Genomic DNA, 19,824 nt, shown 5'->3' with positions numbered 1-19,824 from the left:
CGAGTACTGACGCTGACTACCACCCCTGGAGTCGCGAGTTCGAATCCAGGGTGTGCTGAGTGACTCCAGCCAGGTCTCCTAAGCAACCAAATTGGCCCGGTTGCTAGGGAGGGTAGAGTCACATGGGGTAACCTCCTCGTGGTCACAATTAAGTGGTTCTCGCCCTCAATGTGGCGCGTGGTAAGTTGTGCGTGGATTGCGGAGAGTAGTATGAGCCTCCACGTGCTGTGAGTCTCCGCGGTGTCATGCACAGCGAGCCACGTGATAAGATGCGCGGATTGACGGTCTCAGAAGCGGAGGCAACTGAGACTTGTCCTCCGCCTCCCGGATTGAGGTGAGTAACCGCGCCACCACGAGGACCTACTAAGTAGCGGGAATTGAGCATTCCAAATTGGGAGAAAAGGGGATAAAAAATTAAAAAAAACAGGGGCTTCAAACGTGGCTCAATTAATCAGAAATTAGAGTCGGAACCATACATTTTATAATATCTATTTAAGAACTGTTTTTACAAACTCATATTTGGGTGTTTTTTTTTTATTTTTTTTTACTTCAGCCACTTTTAACATTGTACATTTCTAGAAAATAAAGTCTCATTAAAACATTTTTCACACTGTACATTTTTGTACACAATTGTACACAATTTTGTTACGATAATTCCCATCACAGTGTCATTTCCAGCACATTTCAAATTCTGTATTGTGTTTAATAGAATTCAGTGCTGGAAATGAAGGTGAAGGAAATAAAATTTGTAACAGTTTTCAAATAAAATGGCTGGCTAATTTCATAGCTAACATCTTGTATCCTAAATACACACAATTCAATAATTTTTCACAACTTTTGCGTAATTTGGCAAAATTACAGCTTGATTTATACAAAATCTTCTTCTCGGTGATGTGGGTGGATGATGATCAGACATTTGAAGCTCCAGAAATCACAGACAGTCAGCATAAACATCATCCATACGACTCCAGCGGTTAAATTAATGTCTGCTAAAAGTGACACGATCGATTTTGGTGCGAAAAAGATCAATATTTAAGTACTTTTTTAATTCTAAATCATGCTTCTGTTCTGCAGCGGAATGCACGTGTGACGTATCGCATTGGCATTTGAAACACGTGAGAACTGATGCACGTGAGTGACAGCCGGAAGAGCAGCACTGTTTACAAGTGAGAAGGAGGAACACTGTACAGTAGCTTGGTTGGTTTTGGTTTAGATCTGTATTTATCTGTTTCTTTACTCACAATGGTGCGTTTGTGTGCTTATCCTGGATGTCTCAACAGAGAGGAGAATGTGAGATTACGTCTGTATCATGGCAATGCAAATACATCACACGAGAGTCTGCTTGGACTCCACCCTCTCATGAAGCTTACTGGAAGCGTTTGATTATAGCTAGAATGTACTTTAATATTTATCTCCTTCACACCAAAATCAATCGTGTCACATTTGAAGACATTCATTTAACAGCTGGAGTTGTATGGATGACGTCTATGCTGACTGTCTGTGATTTCTGGAGCTTCAAAAGAGAAATCTCCATTCAATTGCATTTTAAGGACCTGCTGAGCTGAGATATTTTTCTATTTTTCTTCAAATGTGTTCTGCAGAAGAATAAAAAGTCATACACACCTGGGATATCATGAGGGTGAGTAAATATTTTTGGGTGAACTATCCCTTTTACGCCACTTATGAGTTAACATAAACACATAAAAGCTGTGTTCTCCGACAGAATGTGTGAAAAATGTGTGAAAAAGCACTTTCGTGTGACGTTTCAGAACATCGCTTTCTGCAAAACTCCTAAATAAATAGTTTTCTTAAATGCATGAAACATGGTCAAAGTGTTGACAGAATGAAAAATATATATGGAATTAAAGATATAGAAGCCTCAGCGATGTTAAATGATGTCCACAAATCAAACAAACAAGGAACTATGCTTCTAGACATGTGGTTCCAACCACACAACTGTGCGATGCTGTTTGCAAATGTTAGTTGGAACTACGGTTTCAGGAAACACCAAATCATTGAACTATGTTGGTAATGATGGAACTTGCGACCATAGTTGGCTAACGATGCGTTTGGGAAACAGACCCCTGGTCTGGTTCCATTCTGGTATGTAATGCCCATTTTTCACAATTCGGTTAATTTCTAAAGCATAAAATCTATAGTTTCTTCTCTGATCTTTAAAGTGAAATGGGTTGAGGATATCAGCCTATCACCATCCAGATGTCTGTTTCAACAAAGACCATTTTGGCCTTCAGTAAGATAGAAGGCCGTCATTGTCATGCAGCGCTCATGCGCTAATCAATGCGCTTTGCATAAGCATCTCTTCGCAATTAACTCGCTCCTGTGTTGAATCACTGACACATTTCTGTGAATTAATTTGTTTTGGTTTGAAATGAGGCCTAATAGCGACTGAATGTGTTTGACAGTCTGTGGCATCTGTAAGTGCACTGGCCTGTTCTCCGGCTGCACCTGTTCATCCCGCCACCTCCATTCCTTATTGATCCCCTTCACATTGTCAGGGGCCCCGCTGTCCTGATCGCAATCTGTTAATTAATGTATCCTCTGGCACGCCCGGACGCTGTTCGCCTGGCTGATAAGGGAAATTAAACACTCAGGTTTCCCTTTTTCACGCTTTTCTTATTTCCCTCTCACTCTTTTTCTTTCTCGCCCCACAAACACTGGAAAGTGTCACCTGCCGGCTGATAGGCATCGCCCGCTCATCTCTGCCTCAATACGATCATTCATATGAAAGAGGGAGAGTTTGGGGTCAGGGGCAATCAATACTGTAATCTATCAGTTCTTTAATCGTGAGGAGGGCAGATAGTGCTGCTTTAGTGGACGTGTAAGGCAATCATTTGAATCATCAGAGCTGTGAGGGCGACTCATATAATGGGCTTCAGGGAGACATGGCGGTGAAGAGGGTTGTGAAGTTTAGTGAGAGTTGTCCAACGAGAAGAAGTAGATCGAAAAGTAGCACACACATGACTCACATTGCACTTCATGTTTAAAAGCAGAATAGCTGCATCCCAAATCACATACTTCAGCACTATTCTACACCATTTCGTAGTGAAAGTAGAGTGAGTGGTATGTTCACACTGAAAATATATAAAAAGAAGTTTACTATGAGTACCGAACAAAAGGAGTGATGAATGTTGAACAATTCATGCACTACGTCAAGCTACAATTTCCAAACCTTGAAAAGAAAATTCACAAAATGATATACTGTACAAATGTCTCCGAGACAGCAACAAGATGAAATGGAGACTTTACATTATAATTTTACACAGTAGCTCTATACTCTTACTGTATGTCAACTACTGAATTTGATTTCTCCTGAGGAATTTTAGGAGAAACATCTGAGACAACATTGGAATATTCTTAATTTAAAATTCTTTAAATTTCTGTGCTCTCGGACAACGTTTACTAACCTAGTGAATGTCTCATCTTTTTCTCAGGTTTCTCGAGTCTGTCTCTGGGAGACCAGATGAGTCTACTGCAGAGCGCATGGATGGAGATTCTGATCCTGAGTATTGTGTTCCGCTCGCTGCCGTACGAGGATGAGCTGGTGTACGCTGAGGATTATGTGATGGACGAGGAGCATTCGCGACTCACGGGTCTGTTCGACCTTTACGTCTCCATATTGCAGCTCGTCCGCAAGTACAAGAAACTCAAGGTGGAGAAAGAGGAGTTTGTGACGCTCAAGGCCATCGCGCTCGCCAACTCTGGTATGATGAGTTTCTTCATGCAAAACAACAGTAGCCACATTTGATACTCAATTTACCCAATCAATAAAGTTTAAATAAAACGTCATGGTTACTGGTGTAACCTCCGTTCCCTGATGGAGGGAACGAGACGTTGGTGTCGATGTAGTGACACTAGGGGTCACTCTTGGGAGCCCGAGACACCTCTGGTCTTTGATAAAAGGCCAATGAAAATTGGCGAGTGGTATTTGCATGCCACTCCCCCGAACATACGGGTATAAAAGGAGCTGGTATGCAACCACTCATTCAGGTTTTACGCTGAGGAGCCGATATAAGGTCCGGCCATTTCAGCGGGTAGTTCAGCGTTGTGGCAGGAGGGACCAATGTCTCGTTCCCTCCATCAGGGAACGGAGGTTACACCAGTAACCATGACGTTCCCTATCTGTCACTCACTCGACGTTGGTGTCGATGTAGTGACACTAGGGGTCCCTATACAAAACGCCACAAGGCTGAACTGTGTTACGTGAACTGGCGGTGTGTGGTGGGCAGACTTGCTGTGTGCCTCATAGCCAGCACACCAGGTCGACACGTAACCTCCCCCAACACAGTTATGAGTGTCGAACGGCCCTTTTTGGGGACAAGTCGACTACCCAGAGATAGAGACAGGCTTAACCCAGTCATGGCCTCTTTCCCCTTCTCTTTTTCCACTCCCTAAAAAAGAAGGGGGATTATCCGACTGGGCCGCCAGGTCTAGTCGGGGGGTGTCCCTCCCAAGGGGAGGACACCGCGGAGACCACACCTCGCCCCAAGAGAGGGGGGATATTTAAGTGGAAGAATACATCACATGGTCTTTCCAACCATGTGGAGAGCCTTCAAGGTAGATCCTACCCAATGGGGGAGGAGTTACTACAACATGGAGACTGAGGGGCTCTGCCCAAGGAAGACGCAGTTTGCCAGTAGGGAAACGAACTAGCGGAAGATATAGATCGCATGGGGTTAGCCTTACAGGGAACCGCCACATGCGGAGCACCTACCCCAGAACCGGGCTCTTAGTTAGCGCGTGTACTGGGCCGGCAGCGAGTCTCTCCGAAAACTCGACTGCCACAGGGCTCGGAGGAAGTCAACCAGGGAACAACCTTTGTGAACACTACTGGGAATTAACAGCGCACGTCTTCAGCTCAAAAGGAGGTGGAAGGCGCTATGTGCAAGCGATACACCCGGCCGGCTATCCCGGGCTTATCCGCTTGTGTTGCGTGCCACTACCTGGGACGAAACCGGTTCCACCCGGAGGTTGTAAAACCTTGCAAAGGTGTTGGGTGTTGCCCAGCCCGCTGCTCTGCAATGTCTGTTAGAGAGGCACCTCTGGCCAGGGCCCAAGAAGCCGCTACACCACGAGTAGAATGGGCTCGTAGCCCTACCGGGGGCGGCATGTTTTGGGCGAGACATGCCATAGTTATGGCGTCAATGAGCCAGTGGGCGATCCTCTGCTTGGAGACAGCACTTCCTTTCCGCTGTGCACCGAAGCAGACAAAGAGCTGCTCAGAGAGTCTAAAGCTCTGCGTGCGATCCAAATAGATGCGCAAAGCGCGCACCGGACACAGCAACGCCAGGGCTGGGTCTGCCTCCTGTTCACCACCTGGTCTCTAAAAGGAGTGGTGGGAACCTTGGGCACATAGCCCGGTCGGGGGTCTCAGGATCACGTGAGAATAGCCCGGACCGAACTCCAGGCACATTTCGCTGACAGAGAACGCTTGCAGGTCACCTACCCTCTTGATGGAAGTGAGCGCAGTCAGGAGGGCAGTCTTCAAGGAGAGTGCCTTAAGCCCGGCTGACTGCAAAACTCAAAGGGGGCTCTCTGTAGACCCTGAAAAACTACAGAGGTCCGATGAGGGAACAAGGCGTGGCCTGGAGGGATTCAGCCTCCTGGCGCCTCTTAGGAACCTGATGATCAGATCATGCTTCCCTAAGGACTCACCGTCGACTGCGTCATGGCGTGCTGCTATGGCAGCAACGTACACCTTCAAGGTGGAAGGGGACAGCCTCCCTTCCAACCTCTCTTGCAGGAAGGAAAGCACTGATCTGACTGCGCACCTCTGGGGGTCTTCCTGATGGGAAGAACACCACTTAGCGAACAGACACCACTTAAAGGCATACAGGCGCCTCGTAGAGGGAGCCCTAGCCTGAGTGAATGTGTCTACCACCGCAGGTGGGAGACGGCTTAGGTCTTCCGCGTCCCGTCCAGGGGCCAGACATGGAGATTCCAGAGGTCTGGGCGCGGGTGCCGAATGGTGCCCCTTCCCTGAGAAAGAAGGGCCTTTCTCAGGGGAATTTGCCCGGGGGAGCTGTCACGAGGAGCGTGAGGTCCGCGCACCACGTCTGGGCGGGCCAGTAGGGTGCTTACCAGGACGACCTTCTCCTCGTCCTCCCTGACCTTGCACAGGGTCTGTGCGAGCAGGCTCACTGGGGAAAACGCATATTTGCGAATGCCAGGGGACCAGCTGTGCCAGCGCGTCTATGCCGAGGAAGGCCTCGGTGAGGGCGTACCAGAGCGGGCAGTGGGAGGATTCTTGGGAGGCGAACAGGTGCACCTGTGCCTGACTGAATCGACTCCAAATCAGCTGGACCACCTGAAGGTGGAGTCTCCACTCTCCCCTGCGGGGAACCTGCCGTGACAGCGCGTCCGCTGTAACGTTGAGGTTGCCCGGGATATGAGTGGCTCGCAGCGACTTGAGGTGCTGCTGACTCCGGAGGAGGAGACGGCGGGCGAGTTGTGACATACAGCGGGAGCGCAGACCGCCTTGGCGGTTGACATATGCTACCGCTGCCGTGCTGTCTGTCCGAACTAGCACGTGCTTGCCCTGGATCAACGGCCGGAACCTCCGCAGGGCGAGCAGAATTGCCAGTAACTCGAGGCAGTTGATGTGCCAACGCAGCCGCGGACCCGTCCAGAGGCCGGTGGCTGCGTGCCCGTTGCAAACAGCGCCCCAGCCCGTCTTGGAGGCGTCTGTCGTGACCATGATGCGCCTGGAGACCAGTTCTAGAGGAACACCTGCTCGTAGAAACGAGAGGTCGGTCCAAGGGCTGAAAAGACGGTGACAGACCGGTGTAATGGCCACGCGGTGTGTCCCGTGGCGCCATGCCCGTCTCGGGACTCGAGTCTGGAGCCAGTGCTGAAGCGGCCTCATATGCATCAACCCGAGCGGGGTGGCCACCGCCGAGGACGCCATATGCTCCAGGAGCCTCTGAAAATGTTTCAGTGGAACCGCTGTTTTCTGTTTGAACGCCTTCAAACAGGCCAGCACCGACTGGGCGCGCTCGTTCATAAGGTGCGCCGTCAAGGAGACTGAGTCCAACTCCAAACCGAGAAAAGAGATGCTCTGAACCGGGAGGAGCTTGCTCTTTTCCCAGCTGACCCGAAGCCCTAGTCGGCTGAGGTGTGAGAGCACCAGGTCCCTGTGTGCGCATAACCCGTCTCGAGAGTGAGCTAGGATTAGCCAGTCGTCGAGATAGTTGAGAATGCGAATGCCCACCTCCCTTAACGGGGCAAGGGCAGCCTCTGCGATCTTCGTAAAGACGCGAGGAGACAGGGACAGGCCGAAAGGGAGGACTTGTACCGATACGCCTGACCCTCAAACGCAAACCACAGGAAGGGTCTGTGTCGAGGAAGGATCGAGACGTGAAAGTACGCATCCTTCGGGTCTACCGCCGCGAACCAATCTTGATGCCGGACGCTCGCTAGAATGCGTCTTTGCGTCAGCATCTTGAACGGGAGTCTGTGTAAGGCCCGGTTCAGTACTCGCTGGTCCAAGATTGGCCGCAACCCACCGCCTTTTTTCGGTACAATGAAGTAGGGGCTGTAAAACCCCCTCTTCATCTCGGCTGGAGGGCCAGGTTCTATCGCGTCCTTCCGTAGGAGGGTAGCGATCTCCGCGCAAGGTAGCAGCGTTTCCATCTTTCACCAAGGTGAAGTGGACACCGCTGGACCTGGGCGGATGCCCAGCGAAGTGAATCGTGCAGCCGAGTCGGACGGTCCGGACCAGCCCTCGCGACGGACTGGAAAGCGCAAGCCATGCTTCACACGAGTTCCGCGCAAGGGGGACCAAAGGGACAACGTCATCGGATGTACCGGCGGGTGGGGCCTCGCGGCGGGGCGGAGCCTGAGGTGTCACACCCCATCGTGGCCGTGCTGAGTCAGAGGACATCGAAGCACTTACCTGGCTCCTTGTGACCACCCCCGGAACAGCCTGGGACGGGGGAGGAAGAGGCCTGTCCTCATGACCCGTGGAGACTGTCACATCGGGGGCAGATTTGTGCCACAGCTGGGCGCTCAGGGCGGGAGACCGCCGCTGGAGCGCCAACCTGCCAAATGGAGTGGTGGACGGTGGTCGTGATGCCAGCCGTACACACCGAATATGTGACCCAGGGAACAAGGAAACCACTCTTGCGGAGCTCTTGAGTACTGCAGCCACTTGGGCATGCAGCGCAATTAAATGCAAAAGGTAACAAAAAGAAGATCTGCTTACCAGCTCCAGAGCAGCGGGTTTCGTTGTCCCTGGGTCGCCCGTCTCAGGGGCGCTTCGAAGACCTCCGTGGGTTCTTCGGTGCCGGCTGTGAGACGGGTGGCGTCGGCTTCCTGCGGTGGGCTCCACGCCGGGGCCGGGCCGGAGGGGCGGGCTGCGGCGGAGCCGGTGCAGTCACCGCAGGGGGACGCCCTCGGCGATGAGTAGATGGGGGGATCTTGAGCCACGCCGGGGCAGGACAAGCCGGCTAGCACCCATCTACTGCTCTACCATCGAGAACTGCTGGGCAAAGTCCTCGACAGTGTCGCCGAATAGGCCCGCCTGAAAAATGGGGGCAGCAAGGGATCGTGTCCTGTTGGCCTCACCCATCTTGACCAGGTTGAGCCAAAGGTGGCGCTCCTGGACCACTAGTGTGGCCATCGTCCGCCCGGGAGACCGTGCCGTGACCTCCGTCGCTCGGAGAGCGAGGTCGGTCGTCGAGCGCAGTTCCTGCATCAATCCCGGGGCGGAACTACCCTCGTGCAGTTCCTTTAGCGCCTTGGCAGACTTGCAGGAGAGCCATGGCGTGCAGGGCGGAGGCGGCTTGTCCAGCAGCGCCGTAGGCTTCGACCGTCAGAGACGACGTAAACCTACAGGCCTTGGACGGGGCTTTGGGCACCCACGCCAGGTGGCGGCGCTCTGCGGGCATAGATGCACCGCGAGCGCCTTTATCCACCGGGGGATTGCCGAATAACCCTTGGCCGCCCCACCATCGAGGGTAGTGAGAGCGGGGAAGCTGAAAAGATCGGGACCGGGCAGTAAAAGGTGCCTCCCGCGATCTTGTCAGCTCTTCATGCACTTCCGGGAAGAAAGGAACGGGGCGGGGCGTGGCTTTGAGCGGCGCCGCGAGCCCAGGAACCAATCACAGAGCCGCGAGGGTTCAGGGAAGAGCGGTGAAATCCACTCTAACCGACGCTCGTGGCTGTCCGGGAAAGCATGTCGTCATCTCCGCGTCAGCCTGTGACTGGGCGATCGACCCCGAAGGGAGGAGCCCAGCCGAGGCTTCCGACTGGACGAGCCCGCTCTTCGATGCTGCGCTCGAGAGCTCATCACTTTCGCGGGCTCCGAATAAGAGGTCGAACTCGCCGTGAGACGAGCCGGCGGACTCACCCGGAAGCCCGATCGGGGCAGACGAGCATGCTGGGGGATGGGAGTTCCGCGGGGGGATACCCGGCGGAGGCGGTCCCATTGGGGTCCCCAAATCGCCCCCAGTGCTAGCCGCGCTGGCCTCAAACCCGTGGGTAAAAGGACCGAGGCGGGAGTCTCTGGGGTGGCTCGCTTCCTTACGAAGGCGAGCCGCGACCGCAACGTTGCCATGGACACATTCTCGCAATGAGAATGTGACCATCCACGAACGCTGTCTCCGCGTGAGCAGTGCCCAGACACGAAAGACAGTGATCGTGACCGTTAGAAGGCGAGAGATAACGAGCACAACCAGGAATAACACACAATCGGAAAAGCATCTTTAAAAAGACGCGTCTTTAAAAAGACGTTCCGTGTGTGCGCTCTTTTAGAGAAATATATACTCTTTTAGAGGGGAAAAATGCTCTTTCAGAAAATATACTCTCTAGTTTTTCTGCCGAAGCGCCCAGGGGCGTTCTCTGCAGTGCACCAGTGCAGAGGAGGGAGAAGCCGCTGAAATGCGCCGTCAGATCCAGCAGGTGAATGAACAGTAGTATTCAGCTCAATGAGCATGACCGTTCGGCTCCGAAGAGAAAATCTGAATGAGTGGTTGCATACCAGCTCCTTTTATACCCGTATGTTCGAGGGAGTGGCATGCAAATACCACTCGCCAATTTTCATTGGCCTTTTATCAAAGACCAGAGGTGTCTCGGGCTCCCAAGAGTGACCCCTAGTGTCACTACATCGACACCAACGTCGAGTGAGTGACAGATAGGGAACTAATGAAATAAAAATGGTACATTTATAATAAAAATTGTATTTAATACAAGATATATTCATTGTATTATATATATATATGTTTAAAGTTTTTCAGAAAAAATGTAGTGGGAGAACAACTTCACAAATAGTTATTAGACTTAAAAATAATAAAAACATTAGTATTAGTAATAATAATAATAATAATAATAGTAATAGTAATAGTATTATTGATATTTAAAATGATAAATATATATTAAAATAAAAATATTTATTGTAAGTTATAATCATTTTTAACTTTGTGAAATCAAGCTCAATTCTGAGTACAGTTTCTCTTTGCTGCTCTGGGAGGTGACGCAAGTCCCTTAGACGGATACACCCGAGATAAACATGAAGGGCAAGTGGAAAGAGAAAGTGAGGCCTAAAGAGACCGTTGAGCTTTTAATTGAACGCCTTCCGTGTTGCTGCATTCCACGCTCCTCTCTCTATCTCCATAACAGTAGCCACAGGGCCTGGCCGCTGAGAGAGATAAATTTAGCATTTCATTAGGAACAGCAGGGCTGTCAATAAAATGTGTTAAGTGGAATGGAATGAGTATGAGCACACGATGGGCCTCGTTTGTTCCAGGGGAGAAGACACTGCGCCCGTATCGACAGCAGACTTTTCAGGAGGCGGCCCCATCCCGATTTGATCAATGCGGCCGTGCTCATGCCCTCGCACTCGTTGTATTCTGTCTCTTGCTCACTGTCTTCCTCTGTCTGGCTGAGAAATGAAAATGCTGATGGTGGCATTTGCCGTTCGTCGGGATGACAGGCCGAGCACTGCGAGAGATACGACAGGAGAGAGAGAGAGACAGGCTCTGTCCAATGGGTCTCACGGGAGCGCCGCTGTCTGACAGTTGTGAAAATTCATAGCCATTGATTTTGTAATTAGCAGTTTATCAATCGTATCGACAGCCTCTTTCTGATGGATTGCAAGGAAATTGTTCCTCAGATGTGTTTTTTTAACCCTGCCCCACTACCACCCCCGCAATGTCTCTCTCTCTCTCTCTCTCTCTCTCTCTCTCTCTCTCTCTCTCTCTCTCTCTCTCTTTTAGGTTCAGTATGTTTTATTGATAAATAACAGTACTTTTGTATTCCCAAAACAGTAAACATAATACACTGTATGTAAATAATGTCGATTGTATAGAACCATGTAAAATAAAAAATAAAAGATTAATTATAAATAAACAAATAACAAAATTGTAAAAGTAAATTATTTCAAATAAACTTAATAAATAAATAAATAAATAGTCGAATGGAAAATATTTATAGTATGGCGTATTGTAAAATAAATACAGAAAAAATAGTAATTGTTAAAACTAAATTTCTTGAAAATGAAATAGAATAGAGGATAATATTTTGTATTACTTTTATTTATAATGGTTTATAATGTATTATTATAATTTATTTTGTAGTTATGTAATAATAAATTATAAACTGTTATAAATGAAAGTAATACAAAATATTATCCTCTATTCTATTTCATTTTCAAGAAATTTAGTTTTAACAATTACTATTTTTTGTATTTATTTTACAATATGCCATACTATAAATATTTTCAAGTAATTTATTTATAATACTAATATATATATATATATATATATATTAGTATTATAAATAAATTATTTTTAAATTATTACTTAAATTATCAAATAAATAAATAAAATAAACTATAAAGAAAGAACACCGTGTGGTGAGTTTGGTTACTGTCTGTGCAGCTAGTATGTAGGATGTAGAGGAGATTTTGTTATTGTTGGCATATTGTCAAATTGAGTGTTTTTAATTAATTTTGTTTATCCAGACAGGAAACGCAACTCTGCCTTGATGTTATTTTGTGTGCATTGTAGGCAAAACCTAATTCCTATTTTTATAGAATCCTTAATTATACTTTTTCATATCTTATAGATTGTGTCTGGAAGGTGATTTTCAATGTATTATTGCTCATAACAGATGTCTGTTGTGTCCATGTGGTCTCTGTTACAGCATTTGACAAAAAAACAGAGAAAAATGTACTGATTTAACTTTTACTGAATCACTTCTACACTGACTAAATCACTCATTGCTCAAGAAAAAAAAGGATACAACTGTAAGGCCATATTTAATTATTTAAATGTTATTTTATAGATGTATATACAGTATATGAAATTGTAATTACATATTGAAAAAGTGTACATTTTTTGAAAGAAAAACTTCTGCCTCATACAACAGATCTGTTGCAGCTCATTTGGCACATTGTAATCATGTCTATATCTGTATGTAGGTATTGTACTCAGTATGTGTCATTTATTGTTGCAGACTCCATGCACATAGAGGACGTGGAGTCGGTTCAGAAGCTCCAGGACGCTCTTCATGAAGCTCTGCAGGACTATGAGAGCTGTCAACACACAGAAGACATTCGACGGGCCGGAAAACTGCTCATGACGCTGCCTCTGCTGCGACAGACCGCAACAAAAGCCATTCAACACTTCTACAGCATCAAGATGCAGGGCAAGGTGCCCATGCACAAACTCTTCCTGGAGATGCTGGAGGCCAAAGTCTGATTGGCCGGCCACAGCATCGTCCTGTGACATCATCAAGGCTCCAGCGAATGAGTTGTGACAGAGACACACTGGCAAGGGAGGACGCACGGTCTTCCGACGGACACCCAGGTTGCAGACTTTCCTCTCGTGTGTCCTTGAGACATGAGACATTTTTAAAGACCTGAAAAAACGAAAAAATTAAATAACAGTTAAAAGTATAAATATAAATGAAAAAAAAAATAATAATTTAAAAATCTATAACAAATGCTATGTACTTGTACAGTAATGCTTTTTTTTTTTTTTTTCATGATCTGTGGTTATATATGATGAAAGAAACTTCTGCAAGTCATTTCAGAGTGAATTGTCTCACATACCTGTTGGTGGTCATTTGATTTGGTTCTGCTTTCAAAAACCTAACCCTCTGTATGTGTCACAAACAACCCCACGTTGAACGTACATAATTGTTCAGCACCCCAGACATCACTACGACACCTTGAGGACTTGTAAATATTCAACACAATGAGCTGTGGGATGAGGCCATTGAGTGGACAATGAAACGTTGGACAAAATTCAGCCATTTGTTGCCCAGTTCTTCCCTAAATGTGAACTGACATCCTTAAATATACCTCTTTGGAATGGTGAATCCTGGTCTTCTGGATGTCTCATCCTAGCTCCGGGAGGACAAACATTTGTAACATGATTATAAAACTCCTGTCGCCGGGACTTCAGTCAGCTAACTCTGTAGTAAATCAGCAATAAATTGAGTCAACAGCTGGTTGACATCCAATTAACTTCTTTGCTTGTCATGCAAGAGGGTGAGGTATGTCCGCCTCCTGTGTTGCACTGTACTCCTTTTTTAACGTACTTGTTTTTGTTATGGTTGATGTTTTGGCCTAAATTCGGTTGATGTGGCAAAACTGGCACTCGGTGTTAGCTGGTGAGTCTTCACGGGGGTCCCGATTTGGCCCCCGTGAAGGTAGGGGTCGATCGAGGGATCGTTGGGTGAAGAAGGCTTCAAAGGATTTACAATGAGTGTGGCAGAAGTCCATGAGATTCCTTGTTCAAACAATCAGACACCCATATGTCAAACGCCCTATTTTGGGCTTGTGAAGCCACTGGCAGAGCCAAACCACTCAGAGAGGAAACAAGGTGCTCATCATCTGCTTGGACCCCTGTAGAGGCTGCCAGGACTTTTATAGCCATGTATCCAAATAAAGGTGGACAGGTGCAGGTCTTTATCACCAGCTTTATTTTTAGGTCTTGGAAGATGACTGCGGTCTGAATAGGGGGAGTGTTTGACCACATGTTGACGCAATAGCATTGTTACGCACTTCTAAAATGGCCTTTGTAGTAGACGGCCCCTTATTACACCTTTGGTCCACTTGAAGTTTCTGGCTGTGAGAACCACCAGAGAAGATGACCCTAAACCACAAGATTCAGTCAGACTGTGCTCCATTCAACTCAGAGTTCCCAATCTCCTGCTTGGCATAGTGTAATAAAACGCCATTTGAAGTCAGGTTTCCAACTTGGAAACTCTGGGAAAGCTATTCTAAGCCTTTGTCTGCAACGTCACGGAACATTGTGGAACCCAGAGAGGTGTACACAGTTAGCATTAAACATAAAGCCCTTTTCCAACATTGGGCCAAACGGTTCTGAGCATAGTGAGTCACTGATCAGCTAGCATTTCCTTGGAGCATGGTTCAGTACGGTACATTTACAAACTGTACCCGACCCGGATATCTAGGTTGGTAGAACCCCTGTAGTGATGTGGCTATTCACGACTGATAAATTGCTCAGTCAGTCCATTCTAATCCTGATTTCGCAGTACCACAGTGCAAAAAGATCGGTATGTAACGGTACGGTTCCACAACGAAAACCATTTGGCTCAATGTTAGAAAGGTGGCTTTTGACTTTTTAACAAATTAAAACTAATCAATGATGAGGAAGTTACTACTATATTTTACATGGTAATAAAACTTGCTTATCAGACTAACAAAACATCTGCAGCTTATGAAACACAGTCAATTAAATTCTAAGGTGATAATCGTACACCTACAGTACAAAACAAATATCAGTGCTTTGGCAGTTTTGTTGCTTTTTGTGACATTTTACAACCATCGGACAACAGAATGCTTTGGTCAGAAGTTGTAGATATCAAGTAGGATATCCAACATCCTGACTGATCTCACTGTGAATTTGGCAAGAGTTTGTTGAAAGTTCTGCTATGAAAACAGGTCTGTACTTACCGTAACTGCCCCCAGTGGGCAAAGCTGGAAGTGTTGCTGAACAGAACCAGTTTCGGGGTGAAATGTCTAGAGAGTGGTGCCAAAAGCGAGTTGAATTTTTCAGTTGTAAATAATGTAATACAGTCAACAGGAATGCATATTTTATTAACTCTACTCCCTAACCCAAACCCCAACCCAATGGAGTACAAATGTAATTTTAGATCGAAAATGCAACCTCTGTCAGTAGAACCAAAGGGAGAGGTGATCACATCTGAATTGATGCAAAAATGTCTAATGGGAGATGCCGCTTGTCAGTAATTCGGCAGAATAGGGTCGATTTCAGGATACATGAACAGTCAGAAGCAACATGTTGATTTCCTGTGTGATCATGTTGCAACATCTGACATTTAGGACTCAGTCATCATTCATTTTGGGAACGAATGTACTGGGAAGGGACTACTAATGTCATTTACTTGAATTAAACTGTGGCACTGTCACAATTCAAGACTGTGATTGAAGGAACTGATAGTTATGGTGGCCAGTTTATCGTTCTCATTATATCGCTGGCCAGTGAGAGGTCTGTTGTGTACTCACTGGCCTTCTCATGGAGGACGGTGAGACTTCTCCTTGTAAGACTTGAACTTGTCACAGTCTCATGTATGGAGTAGGCCTGACCAGGTGGATAGGCAGAATATAATACAGGGATTCTTTTTTTATGCAGTGCAACAATGTGAGTTAACATCTGGGATCAGTTCTGACCCATGTCATGCCAAAGCAGAGCACCTCTAAACTGAGTAGCGAACATTTCACCTTTCCAACTCAAGGTGCGAGTAAAGCCCGAAACATATTCTACGCAAGTACGTGAATTAGCTATGCAAGCTTGATTATACACATTGTCACATTCAAAATGTCTCAGAATGTAATTTACTGTACAACGCAATGCAAGTATAAGTTGCAATCTAAGCGTTGCCACAAGGGGCTCTATAGCAGACATTAGCATAAACTCTGCTACTTTGTTTAATTTTACTGTCATGGCAGAGCAAAAATAAATGCTTGTCAACCTGCATGTCTTTCTGGTAAAACTAACTGGCCAAGGAAGTCTTGCTAGTTAAACTAGTTAAGAAGTCTGTTGGGGATACCAGTATGCCATGCTGGGGACAAGGGTCCAGATTCAAAAATTATTCTTAAGAATATAATTCTGATTTAAGAAAAAAAAGTTAACAATATGTTATATTGCCGCAAGACTTCTTAAGGATGTTCTTACCTTTTTTTTTTTTTTTAATTGTCAATGTTTATATTTGGATACCTTCTTACGAACTTCTTATAATTAAGAACTATTTTACTTCGTGAATCCAGCCCAAGCATCCAATTCACAACATTTGCTGGTGACCAGCAGGTTAAAATGTCCACATTTTATAGCTTGCTACCTGAATAATTACACGTGGTTTAAAGACACAGACATTTTAATGTGACTCTATCACCTCCTTGAGGTTTGCTATCACCACAGCAACACATGTTAAATGTGTACAAGGCCTTATGCTTGCAATGCATTGGCTAAGAATCTGCATTTGCGTACTTGCGTAGACTCTCAGGCCTTCATGAAAATTAAGTGACTGTGACAACATTTTTGCAAAATTATATTGCATGGTTCATTACATGTTTTGCGGCAGTTCCGCGATGAAATGTCCAAGTTGAGCAAGTTAAAAGTTCTCCCGAACAAATTAGGTTTTTACGTTTAATGCACTATTGACCTAGCCTAAATCTTAAATTATAAAGTGATAATCTGACAATTTTCTTGTGCTTTGTGTAATAGGGAGTAAAAGTCATTGTTTTAGTGCCTCTACAGTTTATTTCACCAGGAAACTGCCACGATACTTACAACAAGCCACCTAAAAATCATTTTGCAAAAATGTAGGAACATGATTCTATGAGACCAGGTTGGGAGAACCTTTCATGAAACAAACTCTTACACTGGGTTCACACATCCTCCGTGAGTGGGGCGTGAGTGGGGTGTTTTCATTTCGGCACCCATATTAACAGATGACACTGCTTACACTGCAAGCCTGAGTCGTGAGGTGAAGACGCGGATAGTTTCGGCGTTGAGCCTATTTTTGCCACGCGGCTCACACTGAGCTCAGTGGCCCTGGGTGTAGTACAACACTAAAATAATCAGGAGATTATTGAAAAGACACAAAAGCAAATCAAAATTATTCAAACCGAACCTATATTGGACTACAATTTATATGTCTGCATACAAGTAAACTCAATAAAATAAATAAAGAATTAATAAACTGCCCGACCTTTTGCCATTCTGTGTATATAGATGTACAGTTTAGACACAACATTAACCAATCACAACCAAGTGTGCTGATAAAGATGAAGTGCACGTGACTGCCCGCTGTTGGCTTGAAGCAGCAATAACCTCAGCTAATTATAGCCTTATTAAAGAAAAAATTTGGCATAGGACCCCATAGATGACTTTATTTCTTGCACAGATGCGCTACTGTTTCTCACGAAAGAGACGCGGCCAATGTGAACATCCAACGCAACTGCCCCGCTCATGCACCGCTCACGGAGGATGTGTGAACCCGCCATTATGAAGCACCATAACCATCAGTAAGAGTTCCTGCTTAAGTGCAGACATTGCTTTTTTATCATACTTCATTTTGTTTAAAATCTGTTGAGGTCAGTCCATCGCAAACACAACACTTAATATGGACATTAATGAACAAATATGCAACATTCACATAGCTACCTCATCACTTGTTTGGACAAACTGTAAATAGTCAGAACTCCTTGTTTCCTTTTCACAATGCCCTTTATTTAGACTGTTGTCAGCAGGCTATTCGGTTGTTTTTGTGCAAGCATTGTGACAGAGTATCTGGTATTAAAAGAAAGGCCGTCGATAACTAGGTTAGCTCTGCCTGCAGCGCTGTCGGCTATTTACATCTGCTCCATTATGTGTAGACCACACCACACACCAAACACACTACATATCCTTTTTGGGTGCACAATTTTTTTTCTCTTTTTCTTTTGACAATGGGAAAATAGTTAACTTTATGTTCTATGAAAAATACAGATCTGTGATAAATGTTTTTAAGAGACATGATCGTTTATTTGTACATCTCCCATCATGTGTTCCTACTGAAAAACCACTGTTTAAGAAAGAAAATACATATCTGTACATTTCTGTCATTTATTTATTTGCTTAAACATCCTGTGTAGTTTGAACTGAGCATGTTCAGGTCAGAATTGGTCCCTCAATGTTCACGTCAAAATGTCGAAATCTTTTCTGTTTCTCCTAATGATATTCATTGTGTATGATACTGTATATCACTTTGGTCACACTGTTCAATAATATTGTTCATTTAACAAAGAACTGTCAAATTCTTTTTTATGTCAAAAATGAAAGGGTAATGAAGAAAAGATGTACTCTCAAAGTCATGTTGGAGTTTTGTTCATTTCATGTCTGCACGAAGGAGACGAGTTCCAAGAAACGTGTTAAACGTTACTCAAATGCCGACGTCAGAATACCTAGTGCATTCTAACCAAATGATAACAATGATCTATACCACTAAAAGACAGTTTTACATGTGAAATATTGATTATGAAGCGGTTTTGCAGAAACTCAAAAGCAAGTCACTTCAGGTAAGAGCTTATGGATCAGATATCATGACTTGGGATGTGAATCTTTGGTTTGACAGCAAATCGATTCGATTCATGATTCATTGGTTTTTACTCCAATTCAAAAGCCATTTTTGTAAGTTCAGAATGATTTAATTCAATACATTGAACATCAGTTCTATTCTACTTCAGACTGTTTGTTGCACCAACAGTACCTTGAAAGGAAAAGCTTTGTCTACATTTCCTGAACTTATATGTAAATACAACAAACAGTTCAGTACAAACAGTGTGGAACATTACCGGCCTTTGTCAACAGTACGCACATTTATCTTTAAGTACGTATAATTTAAAATATGGTACACTACTTTTTGACATCGATTATTGACCAAACCAAGTGATTAATTATTTTATGCAAAGTCAGATTCCCTCTGCCTGGCCAGTGATTTATATAAATGAAGCTTAGGACTGAATATCTGAGGAAAAATCGAATTGTGTGACGTGAGCTTAACTGTAGTCATACTCTCTTGACTTAATTTAAATATCATTTATTCTATTTACAGAAATAATGACACATGCAATCTGCACAAAATTATGTGTACCCTGAATATTTTGCAGTTTTCTCATTAGAATTAATCTCTGGAACTCAAAAGTGAGAGCACTGTTCCAAAAACTATTGAGCTCCTTACGTGGGCAGCATTTTAAGGCATCATAGGCACATTCCCAATGCCAAGACTGTTCCATATTTATGATGCACTCTAAGTTACCTTCTTTTGTCCACATTTGAAGGCAGTATCATATGTATCCTTCATAGAGAAGGTGATCCCAAAATGCATTGTGATGAGCTCAGTGAAGATATCCGTCCAAGAAGGTGGACAAGTCAAGAGTAATGGCATAGTTCATTATATTTCATTTAATACTGAAAAGTATTGCTAAAGAGAGCTTCAGTATCATTAAAATCAACTATTTTACCCAATATTTGTGTTTGCTATATATTTGTATGCTTACCAGAATGTTGTGCTAGGGTTAAGTTAGGGTTATGGTTAGTCATGCTTCGCTACATCAAACTCTATGCCAGTCAACTGAGTCAAGTCTCTCGTGCGCTTCACTTCAGAAGCACTATTTGTATGACGATTTGAGTTGGGATGCTGACTTAGAAGGCAGCTGCCTATGTAGACAGTAGACAGTAATATAGCTCTCTAGGTTTTGAACATGAGTGTGTTTCACTCAACTCAACCATGTGTTTGGAGTACCCATAAAACAGCAGTTCCACTGTTGACTGT

The 19,824-nt window shown here is 45.1% G+C and overlaps 1 protein-coding gene across 2 annotated transcripts in view; it reads left to right on the top strand.

The window, feature by feature from the left end:
* Nucleotides 1-18,297, top strand: part of LOC127410963 (steroid hormone receptor ERR2-like) — a 96,879-nt gene extending 78,582 nt beyond the window's left edge. For both annotated transcript variants that reach the window (XM_051646256.1, XM_051646255.1), the window contains exons 6-7: nucleotides 3,453-3,722; nucleotides 12,472-18,297. In XM_051646256.1, the coding sequence (XP_051502216.1) occupies nucleotides 3,453-3,722; nucleotides 12,472-12,716 (515 nt within the window). In that variant the 3' untranslated portion in view covers nucleotides 12,717-18,297. The remainder of the gene's footprint in view (nucleotides 1-3,452; nucleotides 3,723-12,471) is intronic.
* The last annotated feature ends 1,527 nt before the right edge of the window (nucleotides 18,298-19,824 follow it).

Source organism: Myxocyprinus asiaticus, chromosome 20 (assembly GCF_019703515.2).
Source record: "Myxocyprinus asiaticus isolate MX2 ecotype Aquarium Trade chromosome 20, UBuf_Myxa_2, whole genome shotgun sequence".
Lineage (NCBI taxonomy): Eukaryota > Metazoa > Chordata > Actinopteri > Cypriniformes > Catostomidae > Myxocyprinus > Myxocyprinus asiaticus.
Note: the sequence above shows the minus strand (reverse complement) of the source record. Positions and strands in the feature narration are given on the sequence as shown.